Source organism: Dasypus novemcinctus, chromosome 25 (assembly GCF_030445035.2).
Source record: "Dasypus novemcinctus isolate mDasNov1 chromosome 25, mDasNov1.1.hap2, whole genome shotgun sequence".
Taxonomy (NCBI): domain Eukaryota; kingdom Metazoa; phylum Chordata; class Mammalia; order Cingulata; family Dasypodidae; genus Dasypus; species Dasypus novemcinctus.
The window spans coordinates 14,401,450-14,426,044 of NC_080697.1; the positions used below are offsets into that span (position 1 = coordinate 14,401,450).

The 24,595-nt window shown below is 45.4% G+C and overlaps 2 protein-coding genes across 2 annotated transcripts; both read right to left on the reverse strand.

Annotated features, from left to right (window-relative positions):
* Positions 1 to 3,354: 3,354 nt before the first annotated feature.
* On the reverse strand, positions 3,355 to 14,590 carry SF3B6 (splicing factor 3b subunit 6). The gene is made up of 4 exons (XM_004471811.5): positions 14,317 to 14,590; positions 8,060 to 8,178; positions 3,804 to 3,942; positions 3,355 to 3,628 (listed from the first exon to the last, which is right to left on the reverse strand). Exons 1-4 carry the CDS (start codon positions 14,344 to 14,346, stop codon positions 3,539 to 3,541), a joined length of 378 nt encoding a protein of 125 aa, XP_004471868.1. The 5' UTR covers positions 14,347 to 14,590; the 3' UTR covers positions 3,355 to 3,538.
* A 327-nt stretch (positions 14,591 to 14,917) lies between these two features.
* TP53I3 (tumor protein p53 inducible protein 3) lies at positions 14,918 to 22,165 on the reverse strand. The gene is made up of 6 exons (XM_004471808.5): positions 21,842 to 22,165; positions 21,318 to 21,460; positions 19,917 to 20,184; positions 17,498 to 17,710; positions 16,429 to 16,625; positions 14,918 to 15,284 (listed from the first exon to the last, which is right to left on the reverse strand). The coding sequence occupies exons 2-6, from the start codon at positions 21,453 to 21,455 to the stop codon at positions 15,102 to 15,104; spliced, it is 999 nt and encodes a 332-aa protein (XP_004471865.1). The 5' UTR covers positions 21,456 to 21,460; positions 21,842 to 22,165; the 3' UTR covers positions 14,918 to 15,101.
* Positions 22,166 to 24,595: the final 2,430 nt, after the last annotated feature.

Sequence of the window (24,595 nt, forward strand, 5' to 3'; positions counted from 1 at the left end):
CTGAAGGTGTGCTGGTGCAGACACAAACACTGAGAACTAACTTTTGGAAAGGTGTGACTCTGAGCTTGTTCTCACATATTCTGCCTAGCTTCACCCAGACTTGCTCTACTGTACACTGGGAAGCTACCTGAGAAGAAATTTTGGAATCTAAACTTGTTTCCACACAGACTGCTTATTTTTTTATCTTCTTGTACTGAAACGCATTGGAATCTCTGTAGTTACGTTTTACAATCGGCCCACTTAATTTGGGTTGTGTGTGGGCCACAGGGGCCTGGGACAGCGTGGGTGGTTTTTCTTTTGGCTGGCACAGGGTGGGAAAAGCTCTTGGTCATATTCAGGGTTACTGTGACAACTTAGAATTCTTTCAAGGTTGAAGAGGGAGGGGCTGGTAACAGGGACTGTTAGTTTTCTTCATTGACCCGCTGATACAAGTCTCATGTCATGTTACGTGGGACCTTGCCATTTTGGCTACTTCAGCCACCCCTTAATTTTTTTATACGGCGTGGCCCGATTCTGCTGCTGCGGTGTTAAGGAGTCAACAAAGAGGCAGTGCTTTAGGATACTTAAGGAAATGAGAAAGGGCTGCTTTGATTTCCATCACACACCAACTGTCCCTCTGCTCACCGCTACTGTGGGATAACTAGCCAGAGAAAGTGCTGCACTCATTCCTCCCTGGGATATTTCTTTCAGGATGTCTTGGTTTTCACTTTTCCTTGATGCCCCGAATATCTTTCATAATTTCTCAGAACTATGAGTGCTGAAATGATACACCTGCGTTTTCTGCTGTGACGACAATGGGGTGACTAAGAATGGCACCGAAGCCCATTTCAGGTGGTTGGATAAAATATTTAGGGTCTAGAATATTTATAGTCTTGGTTGCAAATGGTGACACCCACTATGAGAACCTAAAATATGCAAATACTCCCAGGTTTTCCCCTGGAGAGGATATGCTGAAATGCTGAGCCATGTAGGTAACTTAAACTTGACCCCTGCCTTTTGGGAGCTCTTAAAATGACACAGATTATGATGCAGTATGCTAGAGTTTGGACACTGTCCTGAGAGAGCCACTGGACGCTGTTAAGAAGAGTGATAATAAGATCTGTGCCATACCTTTAGTTTTCAAACTTTGTCAGTGAATTCTATATTCAAACAAAATCTTAGAAGCTCAAAATTTAACCTAAACAAAGTAAATCAGCTCTGGCACAAATGTATATGCAGACACACGTACATACACACATCTGTTGCACTCTTAAAAGCAGTTTGAAAAATTGAGTCTTAGATACCTGCTGCAGAGGTTCAATCATAACTGTATCCCTCAGCATCTTAGCACTCTACCCGGTAAACAGACGGTGCTCTCTGTCCACTGAATGGTGGTTCACCATAACTTAAATGGGACAGGCTGTAGAATTTCCTACCAACTACAAGGAATTTTTTAGACTCTTAGCTTTAGGTCATGAAGTGTTGGGGTTACAGCTAACTGATATACTAATCCAAATGATGGACTGGCTATAATTTTCAGTAGGAAGAATTTCCCCTGGTTATTAATTTAAAACAACTATATTAGGTGAGCGGGTATAGCTCACTGGTTGATTGCCTGCTTCCCATATACAAGGCCCCAGGTTTAATCCCCGGTACCTCTTTAGAACAAACAACAACAGAAAACTCTACTAGAGAAAAGCTAATCTGCCACTTAGACAAATCACACTATAAGTGAGTCTAATTCCAGGGAAGTGGGTATAAATCAGTGGTTAAGCACCCGCTTCCCATGTATGAGTTCTGGGATTCAGTCCCGAGTATCTCCAAGAAAAAAAAGAGGAAGTCTAATTTCAGAATTTCCCCAAAGTCTTTCAGAAAATTATTTTACATTTATAAATAACTAAAGGCAAACCATGCATAATAAAATTAAGAATTCATAAAAGCATTCACATGAAAGAAAATTATAGCTGTGCCCTTATCTGCCCACACTTTTCTAGAAATGAATCTTTCTACTCTTACAGTACTTTCAAAAAAACTTTCAGACATAATCATTTACTCATTTTCAAGTCGGCTTTGAAAAAATAGTACAAGTAATACAAGATAGCCTGTTTTTCTTTAAGTAATGAAAGCTTTAAAAGTTAAAAACATGTTTAAAAGTAGGATACTCTGTCCATTTAAATGTTTCAGTGCATGTGGCCTTCAAATTTCTTTTAGGTTACTGTTGTACATAAAACAATTAGTCCATCTTCTGTTTGGCCCATGACTAAACTATAAAAAAAAAAATTTACAGCTGTTTTCTCCAAGTTGGCAGCTATGATGAACGTCGTTACAACCATGTTACTATCATGCCTTGGGAGCTTATGATTTTAAGAATGAGCATTGGGAAACAGATGTGGCTCAAGCGACTGAGCTCCCACCTACCACATGGGAGGTCCCAGGTTCGGTTCCCAGTGCCTCCTGAAGAAGACGAGCAAGACAGTGAGTGACGTGATAGGCAGGCGTGGTGAGCTGACACAAGACAATGCAACGAAGAGACACAAAGAAGAAAGGCAATGAGAAACACAAGAAGGGAACTGAGGTGGCTCAAGCAATTGAGCGCCTCTCTCCCACACAGGAGGTCCCAGGTTCGGTTCCTGGTGCCTCTAGAAGAGAAGACGAGAAAACAGCATATGGACGTAGAGAGCAGACAGCGAGTGCAAATGCGGGGCAGGTGGTGAATAAATAAATCTTTTTTTTTTTAAAAAAAGAATGAGTATCAAGTAATTTTTATTAATGGCAAAGATAGCCTATACACAGGAGCCTCATAGCTGAAGGGAACAGCTACATAAACACCATCTTAGGTGTGCAGCAACCAACACACCCACCCAAGCAGCTGATCTCAAATTTCTAGTAATGTGCTGTCATCTGAATGGCCAATTCTAGAACAGACATCTGCTCTAAGGACAAGGGTATCCATATACACAAAAATGTTTTGTTAATTGTAAAGCAAGTACTATACAAGTGTACCAGGAGTAACTAGTAACTGGCTGCTGTTACAGCAGCTATTCTATATACTTTACTCATTCAACCAACATGATATGCTTCCGTTTCCTCCTCTACAAAATGGAGATACCAGTTTCATGCAGCTGTTATGAGGACTGCATTATCAATAGACATTCAATAAATGCTAACAGCTGTAAAAAGCTCCTTTGATGGCTAGGCACTTGGACTGGGCACTGGAGGCGTAAGAATATGAAAAGATCCTTGCTTTTAGGAAGCTTGGCGTCTGTGGGACCTCTTCTCACCAAACAATTCTCGATGTGGTAAAACTCTTGCTTGTGGGGTTTTTTTTCCTGGTATCAAACAGGAGGGGAAAGTTCAAGAGAAAACGCTGACATGTTTAACAAAAAAGCTAAAATGTTTATTAACATAATATATTCTCACATGTATCAAATTCCCAAGTAGGACATTTTGAACCTCAAATAAAAATCACAATACTCAGTATTAATTTAAAAGGAAAGAAAGAAAAGGTGATGGTGGTCATTTACGGGTTTTAGTTCAAAATGAAAATGCAGAACAATGTTTATTTTGGTGGATCTGTGTTGATGCCATATTTCTCCTTGAGAAGCTTCAACTGTTCCTCCTTCTTTTTTGTGTCCATCTTCTGAAATGCCTGAAAATGTGGTAAGCACCAAAGTTAACAGTTACCGAGCTACAACTAAGTGAATTTCACCAATAACAGAAGCCAAAAAAAAAGAAAACTCCTAGTAGGCATTTCCCACCATAGGACAGCCCAAAACTACCTCTTAGCGGGGCTGACATGTGGGGACAGCTTTGGCTCTACTTACTCTGTTGGCGTTATAGTACAAAACCACGAGGTAGCGGTTACAGACGTTGAATCCCGAGAGGTGATCACAGGCATTCTTGGCATCAAAGATGTCTTCATAGACCACGTAAGCTGTTCCTCTAGTTTCAGGTGTGTTCCCTCTGCAGAGTTAAATTGGACTTATTTAAAATAAACATTTACCTGAACACTGACAGCTGAGTAACAGAACCATCTTCTAAACCACTAACCAGAGAACCAAAATTAGCCAAGACAGTAAACTGAAATTGTTTTTTGTTTTTTTTTAAAGATTTATTTATTTATTTAATTCCCCCCCTCCCCCGGTTGTCTGTTCTCTGTGTCTATTTGCTGCGTCTTGTTTCTTTGTCCGCTTCTGTTGTCGTCAGCGGCACGGGAAGTGTGGGCGGCGCCATTCCTGGGCAGGCTGCACATTATTTTGCGCTGGGCGGCTCTCCTTACGGGTGACTCCTTGCGCGTGGGGCTCCCCTACGCAGGGGACACCCCTGCGGGGCAGGGCAGTCCTTGCGCGCATCAGCACTGCGCATGGGCCAGCTCCACATGGGTCAAGGAGGCCCGGGGTTTGAACCACGGACCTCCCATGTGGTAAATGAACGCCCTAACCACCGGGCAAGTCCGTTTCCCAAAATTAAGTTTTATTTAAGTATTTTGGGATCAACCTGAAAACCATTAAAGGAAATAAACATTATGGATAGATATGCCGAATGAGCCTGTAAGTTCTCGAATTAGAGAATTCTTGTGTTGGGTTAGGTTAGACTTTTTGTTCTACCAGGAATACTAAGAGCACAGCTACTACAGCACCGGCTGCAAGCAGAGAACCAGCCTGAAACCCTGTCGCAGCCTTCCTGTTCCCGGTTCCAGTCTCTCCTGTTTCTCTAAGAAGGAACCAATTTTCAGTTGTGAGCTGGAAAGCCCAGGCCTTTGGTTGGTTAAGGGAGTGATGGCTCTTATCAGCCAGCAGTGTTTAAAATGATGGTTTTCTCACTGTGCATTTAGAAAAGAGAACCAATTCTAAAGTAATTATTTACCATACTATCACCTAAAAACTAGTCCCTTGTTTTGAAAGATTATGGTTTTCTCTTTCATTCTAGTTTCAGATCTTAATAGACAAGATAAGCTCTAAAATGTAGGGAAAGGGTGTTTCTGGATATTTTATGAAGATTATCAACCAGTGTTTACGACCAGGACGGGGGCTGGGAAGTGTGAGGAGCAGAGGGAGCACGCCCCCATGGGCAGCGGTGGCCTCCATGTGATGAAGATGACCCCCCACCCCCGTGTTCCAGCCACCCAGTTCTGCTGCGGGTGAGGTGTTCAGACCGTGGGCCGACTCGCCACCTTCCAAGGTCCCTGTGTAGGGCCGAGGGAGGGCAGTGGGCCTTGGGAAGAGGAGGCACCTGGCTAGACTTGAGGTAGGACAAGACTAGAACCTGAGCCCCAGTCAGAGCTGGCACTTCCTATAAAAGGGGATGGGACAGGCACAGGTGCTGGGGTGGCTGGAGGGTGCTGGCATTAATCAATGTTCTCAACTCTGTCAGGTTGCGCAGCACGAGAGGAATGGTCTACTAACTTTCAGATTTTGGACTTGTCAAATCATTTTCAAGAATGCATTGGGCATGAAAGTTGGGGACTCCACAAAGGAAAAAACATTGTGCCTAAGTTTTCCCACAAAATTCTATCTAATTCTTCCCTTGAAATAAAAACATAAAGTGTCAAAATAAGAGCAACACTGACTAAGTTACGTTTAGTAATCATTTACCTACTTTCCTTTGATCACTACTGCGTTACTCTTTAATACTTGAATTAATTAACATTTCACATGCTTACACTTTGTTGCTAACGAGATTTTAAGTTCCTCAAGAGCAAAGATGATCTTAGATTTCATTTGCCTCCCACGAGAAGTATTTGGAAGGTGGAGACCTTCCCTCTCCCATCACTTTTCTTACACATCCTTTCTCCAGCAGGTGAAAAAACAAAAGTAAAAGCTACCCTTCCGTCTTCTGAAATTTTAGGAAGTGGATGGTGATAGGAACTAACCTGTTTTACAGACTCTCCCTCTCTAGTATCCCAGGCCTTAGTTCCCAACTTCCTATTTTGAGAACCGCATTATAATCTGGAATTTCTAAAGCATGTACTTGGTTAGACACTAAGCCAATACCGATTATGTCTACTACCTGCCAGGCAGGGTACCAACCAGCCCGGCTGGGACTGTCCAGGTCTTGGCACTGTTAAGTCCCATTTCCCAGAAAACCCCAGGCCTGGACAAAACGGGGAGGTTGGTCACCCTAGTGCTAGGTGCCAAGTACATGACAAAGCAGGACCACAGCTATGGGACAGAAAAACAACCAATTCTCAGGCTGTAATCTGGACCCACGTTCCTACACTCCAACCTTTTATTATTAATTTATTAAATACAGATTGTGTTCCTCTCCACATGACAGGCACTGTATAAACAACAGTGAAAACTACAAGGATTAGCCCTTCCTTCTAGCTTCTAGTCACCTAGGGAAAGATATTAATGAACAGGGGGCTGTGTGAGAGAATAATGGGAAGAAAGGAGGGTGCTTCAGCTGGAGTGGTCAGGGAAAACCTCTCTGAAAAGGTGACACTGAAGCTGAGCTTGCAGAATGAGGAGCCAGAAATGAGGAGCTGGGGAAACTATACCAGAGAGAGGAAGCAGCAAGTACAAAGGCCTCTTATAAAAATGCCGCTGCTTGATTACTTCCCCTTTCACCTAAATATTTTCTAACTTCACTGATATAAGCATCTCTTATCATGTACCGGACATAAGTGCTGTAAACACAAAGCTGAAAGCATTCACGCTTCCCGCCCTGATAGCAAAAAGGCTGGCAGGAGAGGCAGGTGAGCCCACAGACAACAGCGAAACCAGGTGGTAACTAATGAGTACTGTGGGGAAGCGGATTTGGCCCAATGGATAGGGCGTCCGCCTACCACATGGGAGGTCCAAGGTTCAAACCCCGGGCCTCCTTGACCCGTGTGGAACTGGCCCATGTGCAGTGCTGATGCGCACAAGGAGTGCCCTGCCACGCAGGGGTGTCCCCAGTGTAGGGGAGCCCCACGCGCAAGGAATGCGCCCTGTAAGGAGAGCTGCCTAGCGTGAAAAAATAAAAGAAGTGCAGCCTGCCCAGGAATGGTGCCACACACACGGAGAGCTGACACAACAAGATGACACAACAAAATAAGACACAGATTCCAGGTGCCACTGACAAAGACTACAAGTGAACACAGAAGAACACACAGCGAATGGACACAGAGAGCAGACAACTGGGGGCGGGGGGTGGGGGAGGCGGGGAAGGGGAAATAAATAAAAGCCATGGTATTAAAAAAAAAAGAATCCATCACTTGATGGGAAGAATTGAAAAATCACACTGTGAGGAACATATGTGGCTCAAGCATTTGAGCACCTGCTTCCCATGTGGGAGGTCCTGGGTTGAGTTCCCCATGCCTCCTAAAAAAATGAAGAAAAAAAAAAAAAGAGTACTGTGCACAGAAGGTGCTGCGGAGCCGAAGAAGGATGGCTAATGTACACTAAGGAAACACACGACAGCTAAGGACATTCATGGGCACTGCCTAATTTGATCCTCATGAATATTCTTTTAAGGTAGGCATGTTAGTAACAAAGCCTGAAGGAGAATCTTGTCTCTTGATCACATCAGGGACCTGCTGTATACCATTCTTTGTATATCCAGAAAAGGGTTTCTTAACATGAGTCCACGTATCCCCTGAATGCATACACAGAATGCTGTGTGTACCAGGGGCTGGGGAAAGGAGGACTGGGGAATGATGGCTTAAGGGCTATGGGGTTTCCTTTTGGGGTGATCCCTTTCATACCAGTTAGGGTGGCAGCAGCCATGGTACTGTATAGTGTAGAGATTCAAGATAGAGCCAGAAGATCTTTTATCACTAAATAGCTGAGTGAGGCTAGAAAGATCCTCTTACTCTCTGGGCTTTGGCAGTCTCACCTGTAAAAGACATACAATATCGCTTCCACACAAGGCTGTAGTATTGCTGATGCCAATAAAAGCCCCTATTATCCTGATTTGTATTCAGCAGATGTTCAATAAATATCATTTGATAGTGCCAACCATCTTTAGATGAAATTAAAATGGAATTCTTGTTGCAATTAGATCTTTTCTCCTGTACTTGTAAATCTTCGATAGAAAGATGAAGTTGAAAGAAATCATTTTCTTTAAATTTCATTCTAAAAACATCAGTATGACTCACACTCTGATTTGACGGATAGGTCCATACTTCCCAAATATATCGTACATTTCTTCAGCTGTGATTTTGTATGGCAAATTTCTTATATACAAAATCCGATTTACCTCAGGCGGCAGGCGGATCTAAGATGAGAAAGGTGTATTGTTAAAATTAGGGGCACAACTGCTACCATTTAAAAAAAAAAAACTTAACAGTAAATAAAACAGTAAGAGAATGAACAGTGATAATAGTAAAAAGCCAAGAATAAGAACGATAATCTGATGTTTAAACGGCAGGCTCTTCAGAAAAGCGCCTAGGCACGCGTTCTAGGAAGACCATTAGCCTCATGTCAAAGTCCTCGATGCCTCAGACCATGTGTGGAAAGAAAGCAGGGGTTTGTTTGCTGCACAATAAAATTCCCACTGATGGCCCTTCTCTGGTCTTCTCAGAAACCAGCTGTACCAATGATTTTTCTTTGAAATTTACAGGCTTTTTCTCACCACTGGCTTCTTTTTTTTTTAAAAAACAAACCTTTTTATTGTGCAACAATTCCAAACTTATTGCAAAAGTAATACAAACCCCATATTGAGAACTCCAACATACCTCCACCTTCCCAGGTGCCTAGATCTACCCATTTTAGCATTTTGTCACCTTTGTCCTATCATTTTATCAACTCTCCATTCATCCACCTACCCATCCTTCCATTTTCTGAACATCTGAGAGCATACTGTGAACATCATACTCCTTAAACACATACTTCCATGTCCATTTCCTGCAAACCTGGATATTCTTTTATGTAGTCACCTTAAGTGCAGTTATCATGCTCAAGAAATTTGTAATTGCTATGAAGATTACATTCTATATTCCATTTTTTTATGTCCCCAAAATGTCCTTTTGAGCCTTTTCTCCTCCATTCTTAGATTCTATCCATTATCATGTACTCCGTAAAACTGTCATTATCTCTTCAGTTTTTTTTTTTAATTGTGGAAACATATATACAAATGTTCCCATTCCAACTCCTCCCAAGCATATCACTCAGAGAGATTAATTAGTCACAATGCTGCAGTACCCTCCCTGCTATCCAGTATGAGAGCTTTCCCTTCATCTCAAACAGAAACCCTACTCTCATTTTGCATTAGGTCCCCACGGTCCCTGCTCCCCACCCTGGTAGCCTGTAGTCTACTTTCTGTCCCTGTGAGTTATATGTCTCTGATATTTTCTTTGTGGTTACCATGGGGCTTATATTTAACATCTTAAATCTGTAACCATCTTGTTTTCTTCGATACCAACTTAACTACTTCAATAACAACAATAAATTATGCTCCTATACTCCTCTGTCCCCCTACTTTTATGCAGTTATTGTCACAAATTACATAATACACATTATGATTCCAAAATCACTGACTGATTAATCATGATGTCTTTTTTTTCCTGAGGTACCGGGGCCCAGGGACTGAACCCAGACCTTGTTTGTGGGAAGCCGGCACTTAACCACTGAGACACACTGGCTTCCCTGAATTGTTTTTCTCATTTGTTTTACTTGTTTTCTGTTTCTCAGGTGGCACCAGGAACCAAACTGGGGATCTCCCGTGTGGGAAGCGGGTGCTCAACTGCTTGAGCTACATCTGCTCCCAGTCATGACATCTTATGCATTTGCCTTTTAGATCCTGTAGGAAGAAAAAAGTAAATCACAAATAAAAAGTGGTAGAACTGGTATTTATATTTACTCATGTCATTACCCTCATTGGCACTCTATTTCTTCATGTGGCTCCAGTCAATTGTCAACCCACAGAACTCCCTTTAACATCTCTTGTAGGACGAGTCTAGTGGTGATGAAGTATCTCAGCTTTTGTTTATCTTAGAATGTCTTAATTCCCACCCCTCTTTTTTAGGAGGTACCAGGGATTGAACCCAGGACTTCATACACAGGAAGCAGGTGTTCAACCACTGAGCTACACTGGCTCCCCAGTAAGAGTTGGGTTTTGTTTTTGTTTTTAGGAGGTACTGGGGATCAAACCCGGGACTGCGTACATGAGCAGGCACTCAACCACTTGAGCTACATCTGCTCCCCCCCCTAATTTTTGAAAGACAGTTTTGCCCAATGCAGAATTCTTGGTTGACAATTTTTTGCTTTCAGCATTTTAAGTGTCTTCCCATTGCCTGCTTGCCTCCATGGTTTCTGATGAGAAACCAGCCCTTGATCTTAGTGAGGGTCCCTTAGATGTGACACAATGTTTTTCTCCTGCAGCTTTCAGAATTTTCTCTTTATCTTTGGCATTCAACAGTTTGATTATAACATGGTGTGATGGGGGTCTATATAGGTTTATCTTTTTTGGAGTTCATTGAGCATCCTGGATGTGTATATTCATGCCTTTTGTTAAATTTGTAAGTTTTCTGCATATTTCTTTGAATATTCTCTTTGCTTTCTTGCTTCTCCTTCTGGGATTCCCACAATTATGTATATTGCTATACTTGATGGTATCCCACTGGTTCCTCAGGTACTGTTCACTTTTCTGCATTCTTTCCTCTGCTTCTCAGACTGGGTAATGTCAATTGTCTTATCTTCAAGTTCACTGACTCTTCAGTCAGCTCCAGTCAGCTGTTAAACCACTTGAGGGAAAAAAAAAAAAACTTTTTTTTTTTTTTTTTTGATATACCAGGACTAGGGATTGAACCTGGGACCTCATATGCAGGATGATGGTACTCAACCACTGAATTACAGTGGCTTCCCTGTGTTGGCTCCCTTGTCTGTTTGCTTGTTTTCTTTAGGAGGCACCAGGAACCAAACCCAGGGCCTCCCATGTGGAAGGTGGGTACTCAACTGCTTGAGCCACATCTGCTCCCTCTATGAAATTTTTAATTTCAGTTACCATGGTCTTCAGCTCTGCTTGGTTCTTCTTCATAATATCTGTCTCTCTATTGATGTTCTCTTTCTTTTCATCTGTTGTTTTCCTGATTTCCTTAAGTTCTTTCTCTGTGTTTCCCTTTAGCTCTCTGAACACATTTAGGGTTTTTGTTTGTTTTTAAAGTCTTTGTCTGGAATGCCCCAGTTCTGATCGTTCTCATTGATCATTTCTAATGCTTTAATCTTCTCCTTTGCCTGGATCATCACTTCCAGTTTCCTTGTATGGTGTATAACCTTTTATTGAAACCTCGACATTTTGATATTTTAATGTGCTATTACTGAATTTAGACTCTGAGGCATCTGTTCTTTAAGCTTGTACCCAGCTAGTGTTATGACAGAGCTTTCTTGAATGCCAGGAGCAAACAAAAAAGAATGGAAAAAGAAAACACCTTTCCCAATTTTTGCAGATTGACCCTGTAAGTGCTTTCCTTCAGAGCTTAAGTTAGGAGAAGAGCGCCAGGCCAAAGCCTGGATCCTTTCTGTGCCTGACTTTTTTTTTTTAAGCTTTATTTATTTATCCCCCCCTCCCCACTCGCTGTTTGCGCTGTCTGCTCTCTGTGTCTCTTCGTTGTGTGCTGTCTCCTTTAGGAGGCACTAGGAACCCAACTGGGATCTCCCATGCGGGAGGTAGGCACCCAACTGCTTGAGACACATCTGCTTCCCTCTGTGCCTGAGTCTTATTCTGGGCATGCACATGTGGCCCTAGAAATTCTGTTTACAAGGGTGTGTCCCTTCTTCCCTAAGAAACAGTTTCTTCTCGATCCCAGGCACTGTACTGTATGACTGGCAATCTCTTGCCCCTGGCAATACAATTTGACAGCTCTCCCATAGAGTTCCGCAGGGCAAGGTTTGGGATAGTGAGTCCCTCCAGTCATCACCAAACAGACTGGGTCAGACAGACGTGTTCCCAGTATGTGCTCTAGGGTTACTCTGCTCCCTCCTGGAAAAGGATCAGCTATCCAAAATGGGAGTGTACACGAAACCTATGAGGGTGAGGGAGGGGCCAGCTGGGGTACCAGGAGATCCCACTACTTTTAAGTAGTCTTTGCCCTGGTGCTTGCCCTGTTACTGCAATCCTTTAACTATTCTCTAGAGCTTTTGGAAAGGTGTACCTGCCAGTTCTTGCTGGTTGTTCAAAGCTTCTATGGGAGGATGATGCCCCGAAGCATCTCACTCCGCCATCTTGATGGGCTTCTCTCTTCCTCACATGAGCAGGTACTCCTATCCCCACCTATCTTTACCCAAAACAAAAAATACTTCTCTAGATTCCTCTTCATTCACTCAACAAAGGTTTAATGAGTACTTACTTTATGTACATATTAGGCCACATATGAGGAATATATCATGAAGAGAAAAACACAAGGTTTCTGCCTTCCCTAAACTTATCAGCTCCCTCTACTTATCCTATTTTGCCAGCTCCTTTCCACCCCTCCCATCAAGTGTCTGAAAAGAGGAAATCTATACCCAGTGCTTCATAGTCTGCCTCAGTGACACCTGTCAGCCTACTACAATCTGGCTTCTACCCCAGCACTCGGCTGAAACTGCTTTTACTCACTATGACCTTTTAATTGCAATGCTTAATTCTCATCCTACTTAGGCTTCTTATACTGTTACCTAGTCCCATTCTTATTTCCTTTGCTGCCTCCTCTCTGGCTATTTCTTCTCAATCTTCTTTGCCATTCAAATAAGCTGCTCAGGGCTTTATCTTTTAGTCTTCTTTTCTTGATCCTTGATAGACTTCCCTTTACTTTTTACAATCTCTTTGAGTGGTCTCTTAATCATATCCATGGTTTTCACAGTAAATTGATGATTCTCAGATACATATCTCTAGTCCAGATCTCACTGCTGTACTTCTAATTAACATACTCATTTACCTAACAGACATTAATTTTCTCAAAAACTATTTATTAAGCTGGCAATTATTACAAATATTAAGCTAAATATTGTACAAATAAGATACTGTCTTATGCCTTGCCCTCAGACTAGCAGTGGTGACAAATGGTAAACAAGTACGTTTTAGCTGTCATGATTTAAGGTTAAGTTCAAATAGGTGGTTACCACTGCCAAGTAAATCCTAATCAACTTCTCTAAGGGGAGGGTTTGTGTTATATGTTTTCAGAACCAAAAAATAAAAGAGCAAACAAGCGAAAGTGACAGTTGGAGGCAATGGATGATCCTGGATGGGATCTAAAGAGGGGTGGGGGAGGATTAAAAGGCCATTATTGGAACATGAAAGAAATGGAATATAGACTGTAGGTTTTATACCAATGTTGAATTTCTTGAACGGGATATGTTCACTGAAGGAGGAGTTGGTTTACTGTGAATAAGTAGTATTAGGTGTTCAATGAGCATGATGTATAAAACCTAAACTCGAGGTTCAGAAAATGAATTACTAGACAGATGGACAGACAGGTGGACTGACAGATAGAATGATACAGCAAACGTAGCAAAACGTATCTTGGGGGCATAGAGGTATGTTGGAGTTTTCTGTATGGGGTTTGTATTATTTTGGTAGCTGTCCTGTTAAGTTTTAAAGTATTTCAAAATACAAAGTTTTAAAACAACAACAAAAAATAAAGACAATAAAAAATTCCTAAGTAAATTCTCTCTCACTCTTCAATATGCTATACCACCTTTTTTCTTCTTTCCTCAAAGCTTACCACATCCACTCCTTCCAACACCTGAAATTAATTGTCTGTACCCCTTTCCCTGTCCACCCCAGGCTCTTACATCTTGGAGAAAAGAGGTATGAGCAAATGGTTAAGTACTTTATATTCACATCACTAAAGCCATCAATCTGCTTTCCTCTATATCCACTTTGTCTCCCTCTCTTTTGTTACTAGGCCAAGTCCTCACCTACCCCAAAACTTCACTCCTAAAATTAAGTCATCTTTCTCCCACATCATCAGTTTCTCCGCTCTACCAAATCATTCTCACTGGCATACCATGGAAATGACCTGGTATCACTCATTTTTAAAAGAAAAGTCAGCAATCGCCCAATTTCTCTATTTACATGTAAATTCGTAGGAGGAGAATCCCAGGCTCTAGCTGCCTATGAACCATTAAACTATTTATTGGAGACTCGTCTGTGCGATCAACTTTTAGGCCGAGAAGATCAACAAAGACTGGAGGGCTAACACTGTCGCTCACACTATATTAGAGACTGAAGAAACACTCAAAAGGGGTGGGGAAGGAAGTGTGGCTCAAGGAGCACAATCCCTAAGGACGGAGCCAGGGACAAATCCCGTCTGATGGGATAAGAAATACTGGGCTTCCCCACCCTGGGGACGGAGGAGGGGCATGTATTCTCTGATCCACGCCGCTACCTCACACAGCCAAGTCCTCCCCCTCCTCCGCAAAAGGCCCCGCTACTCACGTTCGCCCTCTTGGCCGCTTGCATCGCCATCTTGGCGGGTTGATGAGGTTACCGCAGGAGACACGCGAATTCCTCGGGACACTGCCGGAGCTTCCCTCTCTTTCGAGCGCAACACGGAGTCAGGAGCAAGACATCAACATCCAGGCTCCGCCGGAAGCTGTTAAAACGCCGTGGGAACGCCGAGACGCACTGACGTAGAGCCCCCCTTCAAAAAAACTCCCAGGGCAAAGAGCGCCGGAGGCGAGAAGGCGGAAAGGCGAGAGTCCGAGACGCTTCCGGGTCCGGACCGGAAGGGGCGGGGCCTGGTTTCAGAAGGGTGGTGTTCCGGTCGGGGCCCACGGAGCCGCGCGACCTGGCCGGAAGGGGCGGGACCTGAGGTGCTTGTGGTGGATCTGACTCTTGACCGCGGGGCGCACACGAGGGTTGTGTCGCAGCTGACCGTGCTTGAGCATTGGGCGGCCCGGCTCTGCTGTGGTCTCCCGGGTTTGAGCACTGGGCGGCCCGGCCCTCCCCGTCATCTCGCGGAGACGCGCGTCCACACACACATTTAACATCTGCCCCGACGGGTCCAGTTCGTGCGAGCAGTCCACTTTCATTTCAAAAATAAAAAAAAATGTATTTTACTTATTTTATCTCAAGTCCACTTTATTTCCTCAAGCCTAATATACACGGATCTGGTACCGAGGTCGGGTGAGAGCCAGGGGAAGCCGGCTGGGGAGAGGCAGCCAGGTTCTTGCCTGCGGGAAGGCCCTGGGTGGCCACGTCCTGTTGGGGCCCCGCAGCCTTCACTGGGGCAGCTCCAGAACGATTTTACCCACGTTCCTGTTACTCTCCATGTACGCGTGGGCATCTTGGATCTCGGTCACTGGAAAAACTCGGTCCAAAACAGGCAGTAGACGCTGGGGGGCTTCCGAGGAGAAGTGGGGCAGAGCTTGTTCCGTGAAAGCCTTCACCAGCATTTGCTTGTACTGAGAGGAGGAAAGAGAGTGTGAGACTGGACAGAGGCCTTACGCTGCCACTTCCCATCCTGTTCAGCCTATGCTCTCTCTGAAAAGTGTACACAACTGAAAAAGCACGCACGTGTACGCTCATCATGTCCCAGCATGTGGGTGCATGTCCCCCGGTGTGGAACTCTGGTTCTGTCCCAGTTAAGGCCTGGGGTAAAATATTGTCATCACTGACAACGTAAGGGCTGTTTTTAAATAAAGGCTTCAAGCAGGAGGCAGCTGCAGACAAGACTTGCATGGGATCAGTACAAAAAGGGACACTTAAGCTCTGCTGTCCCCCAGCTGGTGTGAAGCATCATGTTGGGATTGAATCTTACACCCCAGTTTGGTCATGTTCTTGGTCTTGGTTCACATTGTGGTGGATGAGGACCCTTTGTAAATAAGGTAAGGTGAATCCGGTTGCACCTTAATCTGGATTACTGCCTTTATAGGCAGAGTGAAAGTCAGGAGAGAGAAGCCACCAGGAACACCCAGAAGCTGAAAGTCAAATGGAACCCAGAAAAGAAAGAAGACGCCGCCATGTTCATTGCCATGTGACGGAAAAGCCAAGGAACCCCAAAGATTGCCAGCCAACCAGAAGATACCAACCCCTGGAGGAAGCAAGCCTTCTAGCCTCCGAAACTGTGAGCCAATAAATTCCTGTTGTTAAGCCAACCCATTGTATGGTATTGGGTTTTAGCAGCTGGGAAACATACAAAACAAACATTTCCAAAGTTGGCCCCTGTTAGATATGCCACCTAGAAGATTTCAGGAACAAATAATCTGTTGAAGGTAGGGGCTTCCTAAATTTTCTTAGCATATACAAAGCATTCTGCCTTTGAAAACAAAGTCTTGGAACTACTTCCTAATATGCTCATCCTGTTAGAAAGTTCAGAGAATATATGAGGTGTTAGCCACTCTCTTTTCAAGATGCTGAGGCTTCACTGACCAACCCTGATGAGTTCTATGAACTGGGGCTACTTCTTTATCAGGGAGAGAGGGGGTAGGTTTCTATACAGGCTCCCTAACCTAAGATATGACAGTGCTGTTTTCAGGGTTATGCCAATACACTACACTCTTCTGGGTAATAATTATATCACATGTTTTCATTTCACGAATCACTCACCTTTTTGTCCCTAGATCTCAGCAAACTGGTGATTAGACTTCCTCGCTTAAAAAGTAGCTTCGAAAACAGGGGCCCAGTGATGTCCCCTCCTCCCATCAGACCATAGAGAACCCAGCGACCATCAGGAGCCAGGCAGTTGACATTCTTCTCCCAGTAGGATCCACCTATGCAGTCTAAGATAAGGTTGACTCCAGCACCTTCCGTGTGAAACAAATTCATGATACCAGTCAGACATAGAAAGCTTGGCACAAAATAAGAACCATGATATATTGTGGCTATGTGGGGATGAAAATATACAGGTGCAAGTGGTAAATCTGTGGGCTGGAACTAGAAACATTGCTCCTGGAACTGTCGCAAATGGAGTTTAAGTGCTGAACTCCATGATAGAGCACATATGAAACAGTTGATCTTTCGTGATCTCTAGCCACAGCAAGAGGAAAATGGGGCAACACCAAAACCTCCTGTCTTCTCTCACCACACTGGCACACAGGCACAAGTAAGAACAGAACAGGGGAAGTCTCCCCTGGCTAAGGGCAGGCTAGTTATTCACATTTAAGTTACGCACTGCTGCACTGGGGTATCTGAATGGTAGCCTTGCTGGCTGTGGTTTCATCTCTCCTTTTCTCCTCATCTGAAAAAACTGAAAGAGATGAGCCAAGCATTTTTTTGACATGGACATCCCCTCTCCCACTTATCTCCCTACCACCCCAACTCTACTCTGACCATCTCAAAACTGGTATTCTATCTCAAGCCTCCTGTTCACTCCCTTGAGTGGCAGGTAGCAAAGATGAGGTCCTAGATAATTCCAAGCCAACTCTGTGTGATTATCCAGTTTCTAAAATGTGTATAAATCATATCACTTGCAAGAATATACACGGAAACATCTTTGTCCTAAATATTGACTGCCTATCCCCAGTGGTCAAACGCCAGAGGAGTAGAATTTGATCAGGGCATCTGTGGTGCATTTAGCCAAGGCAAGACCAATCCAGAGCACTGGGAACCTTGAGGCTGATGAGTTTTACTGAATCATCCCTGAAATTCCTGCCAAGCTGCAGAAGCAGTTCTTTACCTTTGGTGAATTTCAGTATTGCTTCAGAAAAGTCCTCTTCTTTGTAATTGAATCCAGCAGCTGCTCCGAGCTTTGCCGCCATCTGAAGCTTGAGCTGCGAGCCTGCTGTGACCAGAGGAAGAGCTCCAGCCATCCAGCTGAGTTGGATGGCGGCTGTGCCCACACCACTTGATCCTGCGTGGATCAGTACAGAGTCTCCGGCCTGAACATTTCCTGTGACAGAAAGTACAGGAATAGTTCCCTTTACTTTGCAACTGCCACTTACTCCTCACATGGGCACATTCTACCATGATCGCCCTGCCCTGGGGCCACCAAGAGCCACATCTCTTGCGCTCTTAACTGCCTTTTTTTGTCCATCTTGGCAGTTCTTTTTTGCCTTATTGCCTCTCGTCAAAGTGAAAAACCACCTTTTGAAACAGTTATTATTATTAGCAGCTACACCCATCGGCTCTGTTTTACCTATGAAATAATACTAAAAATCACATCTCTTTTCTAGACCTGAATCAGTAAGACTAACCACCATTCCTGCTGTCACCACCCGAAGCCAGCCTTTCTGCCTCGTCAGCCCCTAGCTTGTCTCACTCATCCAGGCACCAGACACGAGCCACCAGGACTCCCCTCCTAAAATGAAGCTTTCATCATGCCACTTTCTACTCAAAATTTAAGGTGGTTCTTTGCTGGGGGTTAAATCGTGTCACCCACAAAAGGCATGTTCAGGGCCCAATACCCTGGTCGCATAGGTATGAACCCATTTGTAAATAGGACCTTTGGAGAGGTTACTAGTTAAGGTGTGCCCAAACTGAGCGAGGGTGGGCCTTCATCCAGTATGGCTTATAAGCAAAGGAAACTGAACACAGAGAGAAGCCATGGGAGAAGAGAGAAGCTGGAAGTCAATGGAACCTGGAAGAGAATGGAGATGCCATGCGCATTGCCATGTGATAGAACCCCAAAGAGTGCCATCTAGCCAGAAGATACTGACCCAGGGAAGAAACCTTCATGCCATTGAACCCATGAGCCAATACATTCCTGTTTTTAAGTGAACCCAATTATACGGTACTTATTTTAGCAGCCGAGAAACTAAAACATTCTTACAGGCATTTGCATCAAGTCCAGCCAGCGTGGCATTCAAGGTTCCAGCCTCATCCCTAACAAAGGACAATAGTTATCCTTCACTTCTGAGCAGCCCATATCACCTTCATGCCACTTCTTAGGTGACCCCTGATGCCTGGCATACCTATTTTCATCACAACTCTACCCACCCTTCAAATCCTTCTTTTCTGGAAGATTTCTCAGACCACCCTTGCCCAAACCAACTTTTCCCATCTTGAGCTTATATTGTAGTTAGAGGCACAGATCACCCTTTCAAATCCTGTGTCTAACTGTTTGCTGTATAATTCTTGTGAATGTGCCCTGTCTTCCCAGTTACACTGAACTCCCTAAAGGCAGGGTCCCAGTCTTCCTAAGCTCCCTCTTATGAGCTTTGGCTGGCCTCCGCGGGGTTTGGGGAGGAATAAATGAGATTGCAGGCCCTGTGCTTTTCCACTTGGGCTTCCAGAGAGAAGCTCAATATGACTTTGAGAAGCTTGGACAAATGCTGGGCCTCCACTGTGAAGCTGTGCACCGGCCTTCTCTCTGCTAACCATGATTTTCGTCCTCAACATCAAGCCATTAGTTCTAAGGTTTGAGGACCTGATACGATGCCTGGTATAGTAGGTGAGGTGCTGGGGCTGGTATGGACAGTGGCCAGGCCAAGAAAAGGTGCAGGGCATGGGAAGGCGTAGGTTGGCCTTGGAAACATAAGCCACCCAGTGCTGGAGTGTGGAGCACTGAGGGCCCGATGAGACACGGGGCTGGAGGGTTCGGTGGGGCCCGGTCACAGAGGACGCTGACTGTGGGAGCCACCATAGGTTTTGGAGTAGAGGGTGCCTTGGTCTGAGCTGTGCTTCTGCACGGTTAATTCAGCAGATGGACTGGAGTGGGTTGAGTATCAGAACTGTCCTGAGGGGAGCTTCTGAGAAGAAAGAGCCAGTGGAGCTCCTGGGACAGAGACAGCCCGAGGACAGATGTCGGGACCTCTCTGATCCCTTTGGGTGGAAGAGCGATGGAACAAGGGTGTCTCCCCTACTTCCTTGGAGGAGATGGGGCCGGGCAGCTGGACTGGCTCTGAGAACCTCGGCTCCACCTCACGCTGGTCATAAAAGCCCTGTCTCTAGCTGTCTCCCTAGGGGCTGGGCCGGGTCAGCTTTGGGAGTAGAGCTGGAGGCTGTGATTAGAGGACAGGGTGGTGTCAGGGCATCCGTGAGGGGTTCAGAGGCGAGGGTTGGGTCAACCGGAGGCCTGGGCTGGGGTCGGCGTCTGGCTTCAGGTTCCAGGGCTGGGCTGGCAGGAGGGAGGCTTGAGGGGTGGGGGACGTGCTCACCCACAAAGTGCAGCAGCTGGAAGGCGGTGAGCCAGGCCTCTGGGATGGCCGCGGCCTGGGGCAGAGATAGTCCTGCTGGGACGGGCATGAGCAGCCCTTCGGGGACGGTGACATACTGAGCCTGGCCCCCACCGGGCAGCAGAGCCATGGCTGAGTCTCCGGGCTTCCAGTGGCCCTGGCAGCCAGGCCCCAGCTCTGCCACGTGACCAGCTGCTTCGAGTCCCAAAATGCTGCTGGTTCCTGGGGGCGGGGCATACTGGCCTTGTCTCTGCAGAAAGAGGGGTGCATGGGTGAGTGGTGAACATGATCAGAAATCTTGTGTCCTCATCCCTGGCCCTCCTCTAATACCGACTCTTTCTCCCAGACCAAACTCTCAGGTTTTCTAAGTAGGAAAAGGGAGAGGAAAGGTCATTTGTCCTATGCAGGTCACAAGATCATTGGGTGTCAGAACCAGGACCTCCCTGAGCTCTTTATCTAATCTAAACCCCTTGTTTTACAAATGGAGAACCTGAGGCCCCAGCAGGGAAAGGCCAGGTCCAAGGTCATAAACGAAATTAGCAGCAAGGCTAGGAACAAAACCCTGGCACCCTTCAGCATCATTTCCTTAAGAGTAGCTGCCATATCTACTATGCCAGGCTCAGTGCTGGGCACGCATTCCACTCCTCAGAAGCCTCTGGTCCTCCAAGTTCTTTAGAACAGAGGAGATTAAGAAGAAGAATGCACCAGAACCATCTGAGCAGCTTTTTCAAAGGACACTTCCCTGGGCTCTAATTATATTTATTTTGAAAAAGTGCCTCTGGCAATTCGGATGCTCATTTCTGAATTGCCCCAGCTAACGCGGCTGAACCGGTACAGCAGGTGAAATAGGCAAAATAGGTCTTCTCTTGGAATCCTGCCAACTGCGGGACACTCAGGGTGCAAAGAGCTCAAGCTTCGCAGTCACAAAGACTCAAATCGCAGCTCGCCTGATTACCAGTGCAATAAAGAACCCTCGGATTCCTGACCCGTAAATTACAAATAGTGAACAGGTGAACTCCTCAAAGTTGCTGAGAGGAGGGAAGGAGGGAACGCGTAGCGCACCGCCTAAAACACACACTCGCCACCAGTAGCGCACCGCCTAAAACACACACTCGCCACCAACGATCGTTCACGGCTCCGGGTCCGGGGGCCTGGGTGGACCGCGGATGCCCACAGGGAGCACTCTGCCTGGCCAGTGCCCACGCTCTTCTGTGTTGTGGAAACAAGGGAGGCCAAACGACTGCGCGCTGAGAACCCCCTCCGCTGCCGTGTGCGGACGTCCTGCTGCGGGTCACCGGGGGTGCCCCGCGCCCGGCCAGCGCTGACCCCAGGCCAGCGAGGCGGGGTCCCACCGCGCCCCAGCCGCGCCCCGGCCTCGGGTACCTGGAGAAGGTCGGCCCGGTTCAGGGCGCTGGCCGCCACCTTGAGGAGGACTTCACCCTCTCCCGGGCTCGGCCTGGCCACCTCCTTGAGGTAGAGGGTCTCGGGCCCGCCGGGCTCGTCGAAGTGCACGGCCAGCATGTTTCCTGGGCGCACAAGGGCAAGGTCAAGGCCCCCGAGCCCGCCCTCGGGCGCCCCCTGCAGGCCCGCGGCGCCCGCCCCGCCCCGGGCCCGGGTCTCCACCTCCCGCGCGGGTCGCAGCCCTCCTGCCCCCGCCCCGCCCCGTCCCTGGCGCCCGGGCCGGTCCACCCACTGCCCAGGTGCCAGCGGCGCCGCGCGGTTCTGCGCGCCCTGGTGGGTCTTGGGAGCCGGCCCCAGAGCGCGGGGGCTGCCCCAGCCGCCCCTGGAGGGACGCACCGGCCTCTGGAGCGTTCCGGGGGGTGGGGCTGACCACGGCCAGCCCTCGGCCTCGGCCTGCCCCTCCTGCCCCCTTTAAAATGCAAAGCTGTGAGTGACAAGCGCATCACCTTTTTTTCTCCTCTGCAGCCTCTGAAAACGAGCCTTTCTGTCCTCCTTGTAGGCAATGCTTAGTTCAGCTCTCTCAGCCAGGAGAGAAAACTTCCTTCTCTTCCGTAGGGAATCAGTCCTTACTTCTTGCCAGGTGTGGTTTGGTCTGTTTTCCGGTCAGGCCAGGCTTTTAGCTCATTTACACGATGGTTCTGGCATCCGGCCCTTCCTTTGGGCTGGCTTCTTTTTTTTTTTTTTTCGCTGGGTACACATACTTTTCTCTTTTTAAATCATATGCTATGTTACACAATGTATTTGGTTCATAGTAACACAGTCATACAGAGTGTGTTCTTTTGTGATGGCTTGCTTCACTCAGCATGATGTCCTCTGGGTTCATCCATGTTGTCATATGCTTTATGACTTCATATCTTACAGCTGCATAATATTCCATGGCACGGAGAGCTGATGCAGCAAGATGACGCAACAAAAAGAGACACAGATTCCCAGTGCCGCTGACAAGAATAGAAACAGGTCCACAGAAGAACACACAGCAAATGGACACAGAGCAGACAAGGAGGGGAGGGGAGATAAATAAATAAACAAACAAATAAATCTTTTAAAAAAATGGAGTGGATTAAAAGCAAACAGCCACCCAAATGGATAAGGAGAGATGAGGAATGTGTAATGTAAGTTCTAAATTAAGAGCCTTTAAAGTATAAGGGAATGACTTTGAGGGAAATTCTAATAGCTAAATACTAAATGTAGTAAACTATCTCAGCAAATCTAGGGGTTTTCATCTTATCAGTGATGCCTTGGTGGGGGAAAGAATCAAGAGAGGGCTCACAGGAGGAGGGATATAATTTAATGTGGGAAATAGATTATGTTTAGTAAAAATTTATCTTATGGAAGTTGAGAAATGTACAGTAAAACTTCTAAATTAATAAGAGTATAAACAGGAATGATAGCCTCTTAATAAAGCAGCCAAGGAAAAAGAGGAAACAAAATGTTTAATTATAAATTAAAATGGAAGAATAAAAATAAAATATATCAATTATTACAATAAATTTATTTTAAAAGATTTATTATTATTATTTTTTTAAGATTTATTTATTTATTTAATTCCCCCCCCCTCCCCTGGTTGTCTGTTCTTGGTGTCTATTTGCTGCGTCTTGTTTCTTTGTCCGCTTCTGTTGTCATCAGCGGCACGGGAAGTGTGGGCGCCGCCATTCCTGGGCAGGCTGCACTTTCTTTTCACGCTGGGCGGCTTTCCTCACGGGCGCACTCCTTGCGCGTGGGGCTTCCCCACGCGGGGGACACCCTTGCGTGGCACGGCACTCCTTGCGCGCATTAGCACTGCGCATGGGCCAGCTCCACACGGGTCAAGGAGGCCCGGGGTTTGAACCGCGGACCTCCCATATGGTAGACGGACGCCCTAACCACTGGGCCAAAGTCCGTTTCCCAAAAGATTTATTTATTTATTTTATTTATTTCTCTCCCTTCCCCCCCAGTTGTCTGCCCTCTTTGTCCATTCGCTGTGTTTTCCTCTGTGTCCACTTCCATTCTTGTCAGCAGCCCGGGAATCTGTGTCTTTTTGTTGTGTCATCTTGCTCCATCAGTCCTCCAGGTGTGCAGTGCCACCCCTGGGCAGGCTGCACTTTCTTTCACGCTAGGCGGCTCGCCTTATGGGGTGCACTCTTTGTGTGTGGGGCTTCCCTACACGGGGGACACCCCTGCATGGCATGGCACTCTGTGTGCACATCAGTACTGTGTGTGGGCCAGCTCCACACGGGTCAAGGAGGTCCTGGGTTTGAACCACAGACCTCCTATGTGGTAGGCGGATGCTCTATCCATTGAGCCAAGTCTGCTTCCCATAATAAATTTAAATGGACTAAATTTTCCCATTAAAAGACTGACAGATGACTTTAAAAAGGTAGCATCTATGAAGAAGATATGATTATGTGCCTAAATACATAAAACAACAAAGGAGCTAAATTCACAAGACCCCATTAGAAACTCAAGGATAAATGGATAAAAATGTAGTTATAATATATTTCTCTCAGAATTTGAATAACCTAATAGAGAAAAAAATGAAAACATAGAAGAATTGAATGATGCAATCAGTAAATGAGATTTAATTAACCCTGCAAGTAAAGTATAAACATTTAGGTCCTTGGGGCATTTACAAAATTAATTAAGTACTTGTGTCTAAAGAAAAATTTTAAATTCATAACAGCAGGGATTTTACAGACCATATTTTGTCAATCACACATCAATTAAATTAAAAGTAAACAATAAAAAGTGTCATGTCCCTCCCCCCAACCCTTAATTATTTGGAAGTTAAGAAACATGTTCTGAGGTAATCCTTGGATTAGAGTGGATATTCACAAGGAAATTAAAGGAAAGGAGGAAGAATTACAAAATATGTAGAAATCAACAAAAAGAAAATAATCCTAAATGTGTTCACTATTAATGAGAAACATTAAAAATGAAGGAATTAAGAAATTAGAAAAGGAACACAAAATCAAAATAATTTGGACAGAAGGACTTAATGAAAAATAGAAGTTGACATTAGTAAAATAAAAAGCTTTTTTTTTTAATTAGAAAGAATAAATCCAGTAACACCATTGGTTTATAAAAACCAGTAACATAGATGGACTCCATTGTGAATTGGGAACAAGAGAGAACCAAAGTCTGAAAGACTTGGAATGAGAAAGGAGATAAAACTACAGATACAGGAGTCATTATAAAAATAATAAAACTAAATTACATGTAAC

What these genes read in the sequence shown, in the direction of transcription:
- SF3B6 (XM_004471811.5), bottom strand. Translation starts at nt 14,346, where the DNA reads ATGGCGATGCAAGCGGCCAAGAGGGCGAAC. An exon ending in AAGCGGCCAAGAGGGCGAAC is followed by an intron (nt 8,179 to 14,316) that starts GTGAGTAGCGGG and finishes TTCTCATCTTAG; the next exon opens with ATCCGCCTGCCGCCTGAGGT. An exon ending in CCTATCCGTCAAATCAGAGT is followed by an intron (nt 3,943 to 8,059) that starts GTGAGTCATACT and finishes TTAACTCTGCAG; the next exon opens with AGGGAACACACCTGAAACTA.
- TP53I3 (XM_004471808.5), bottom strand. Translation starts at nt 21,455, where the DNA reads ATGCTGGCCGTGCACTTCGACGAGCCCGGCGGGCCCGAGACCCTCTAC. An exon ending in CCAGCTGCTGCACTTTGTGG is followed by an intron (nt 17,711 to 19,916) that starts GTGAGCACGTCC and finishes TTTCTGTCACAG; the next exon opens with GAAATGTTCAGGCCGGAGAC. An exon ending in AATACTGAAATTCACCAAAG is followed by an intron (nt 16,626 to 17,497) that starts GTAAAGAACTGC and finishes TTCACACGGAAG; the next exon opens with GTGCTGGAGTCAACCTTATC.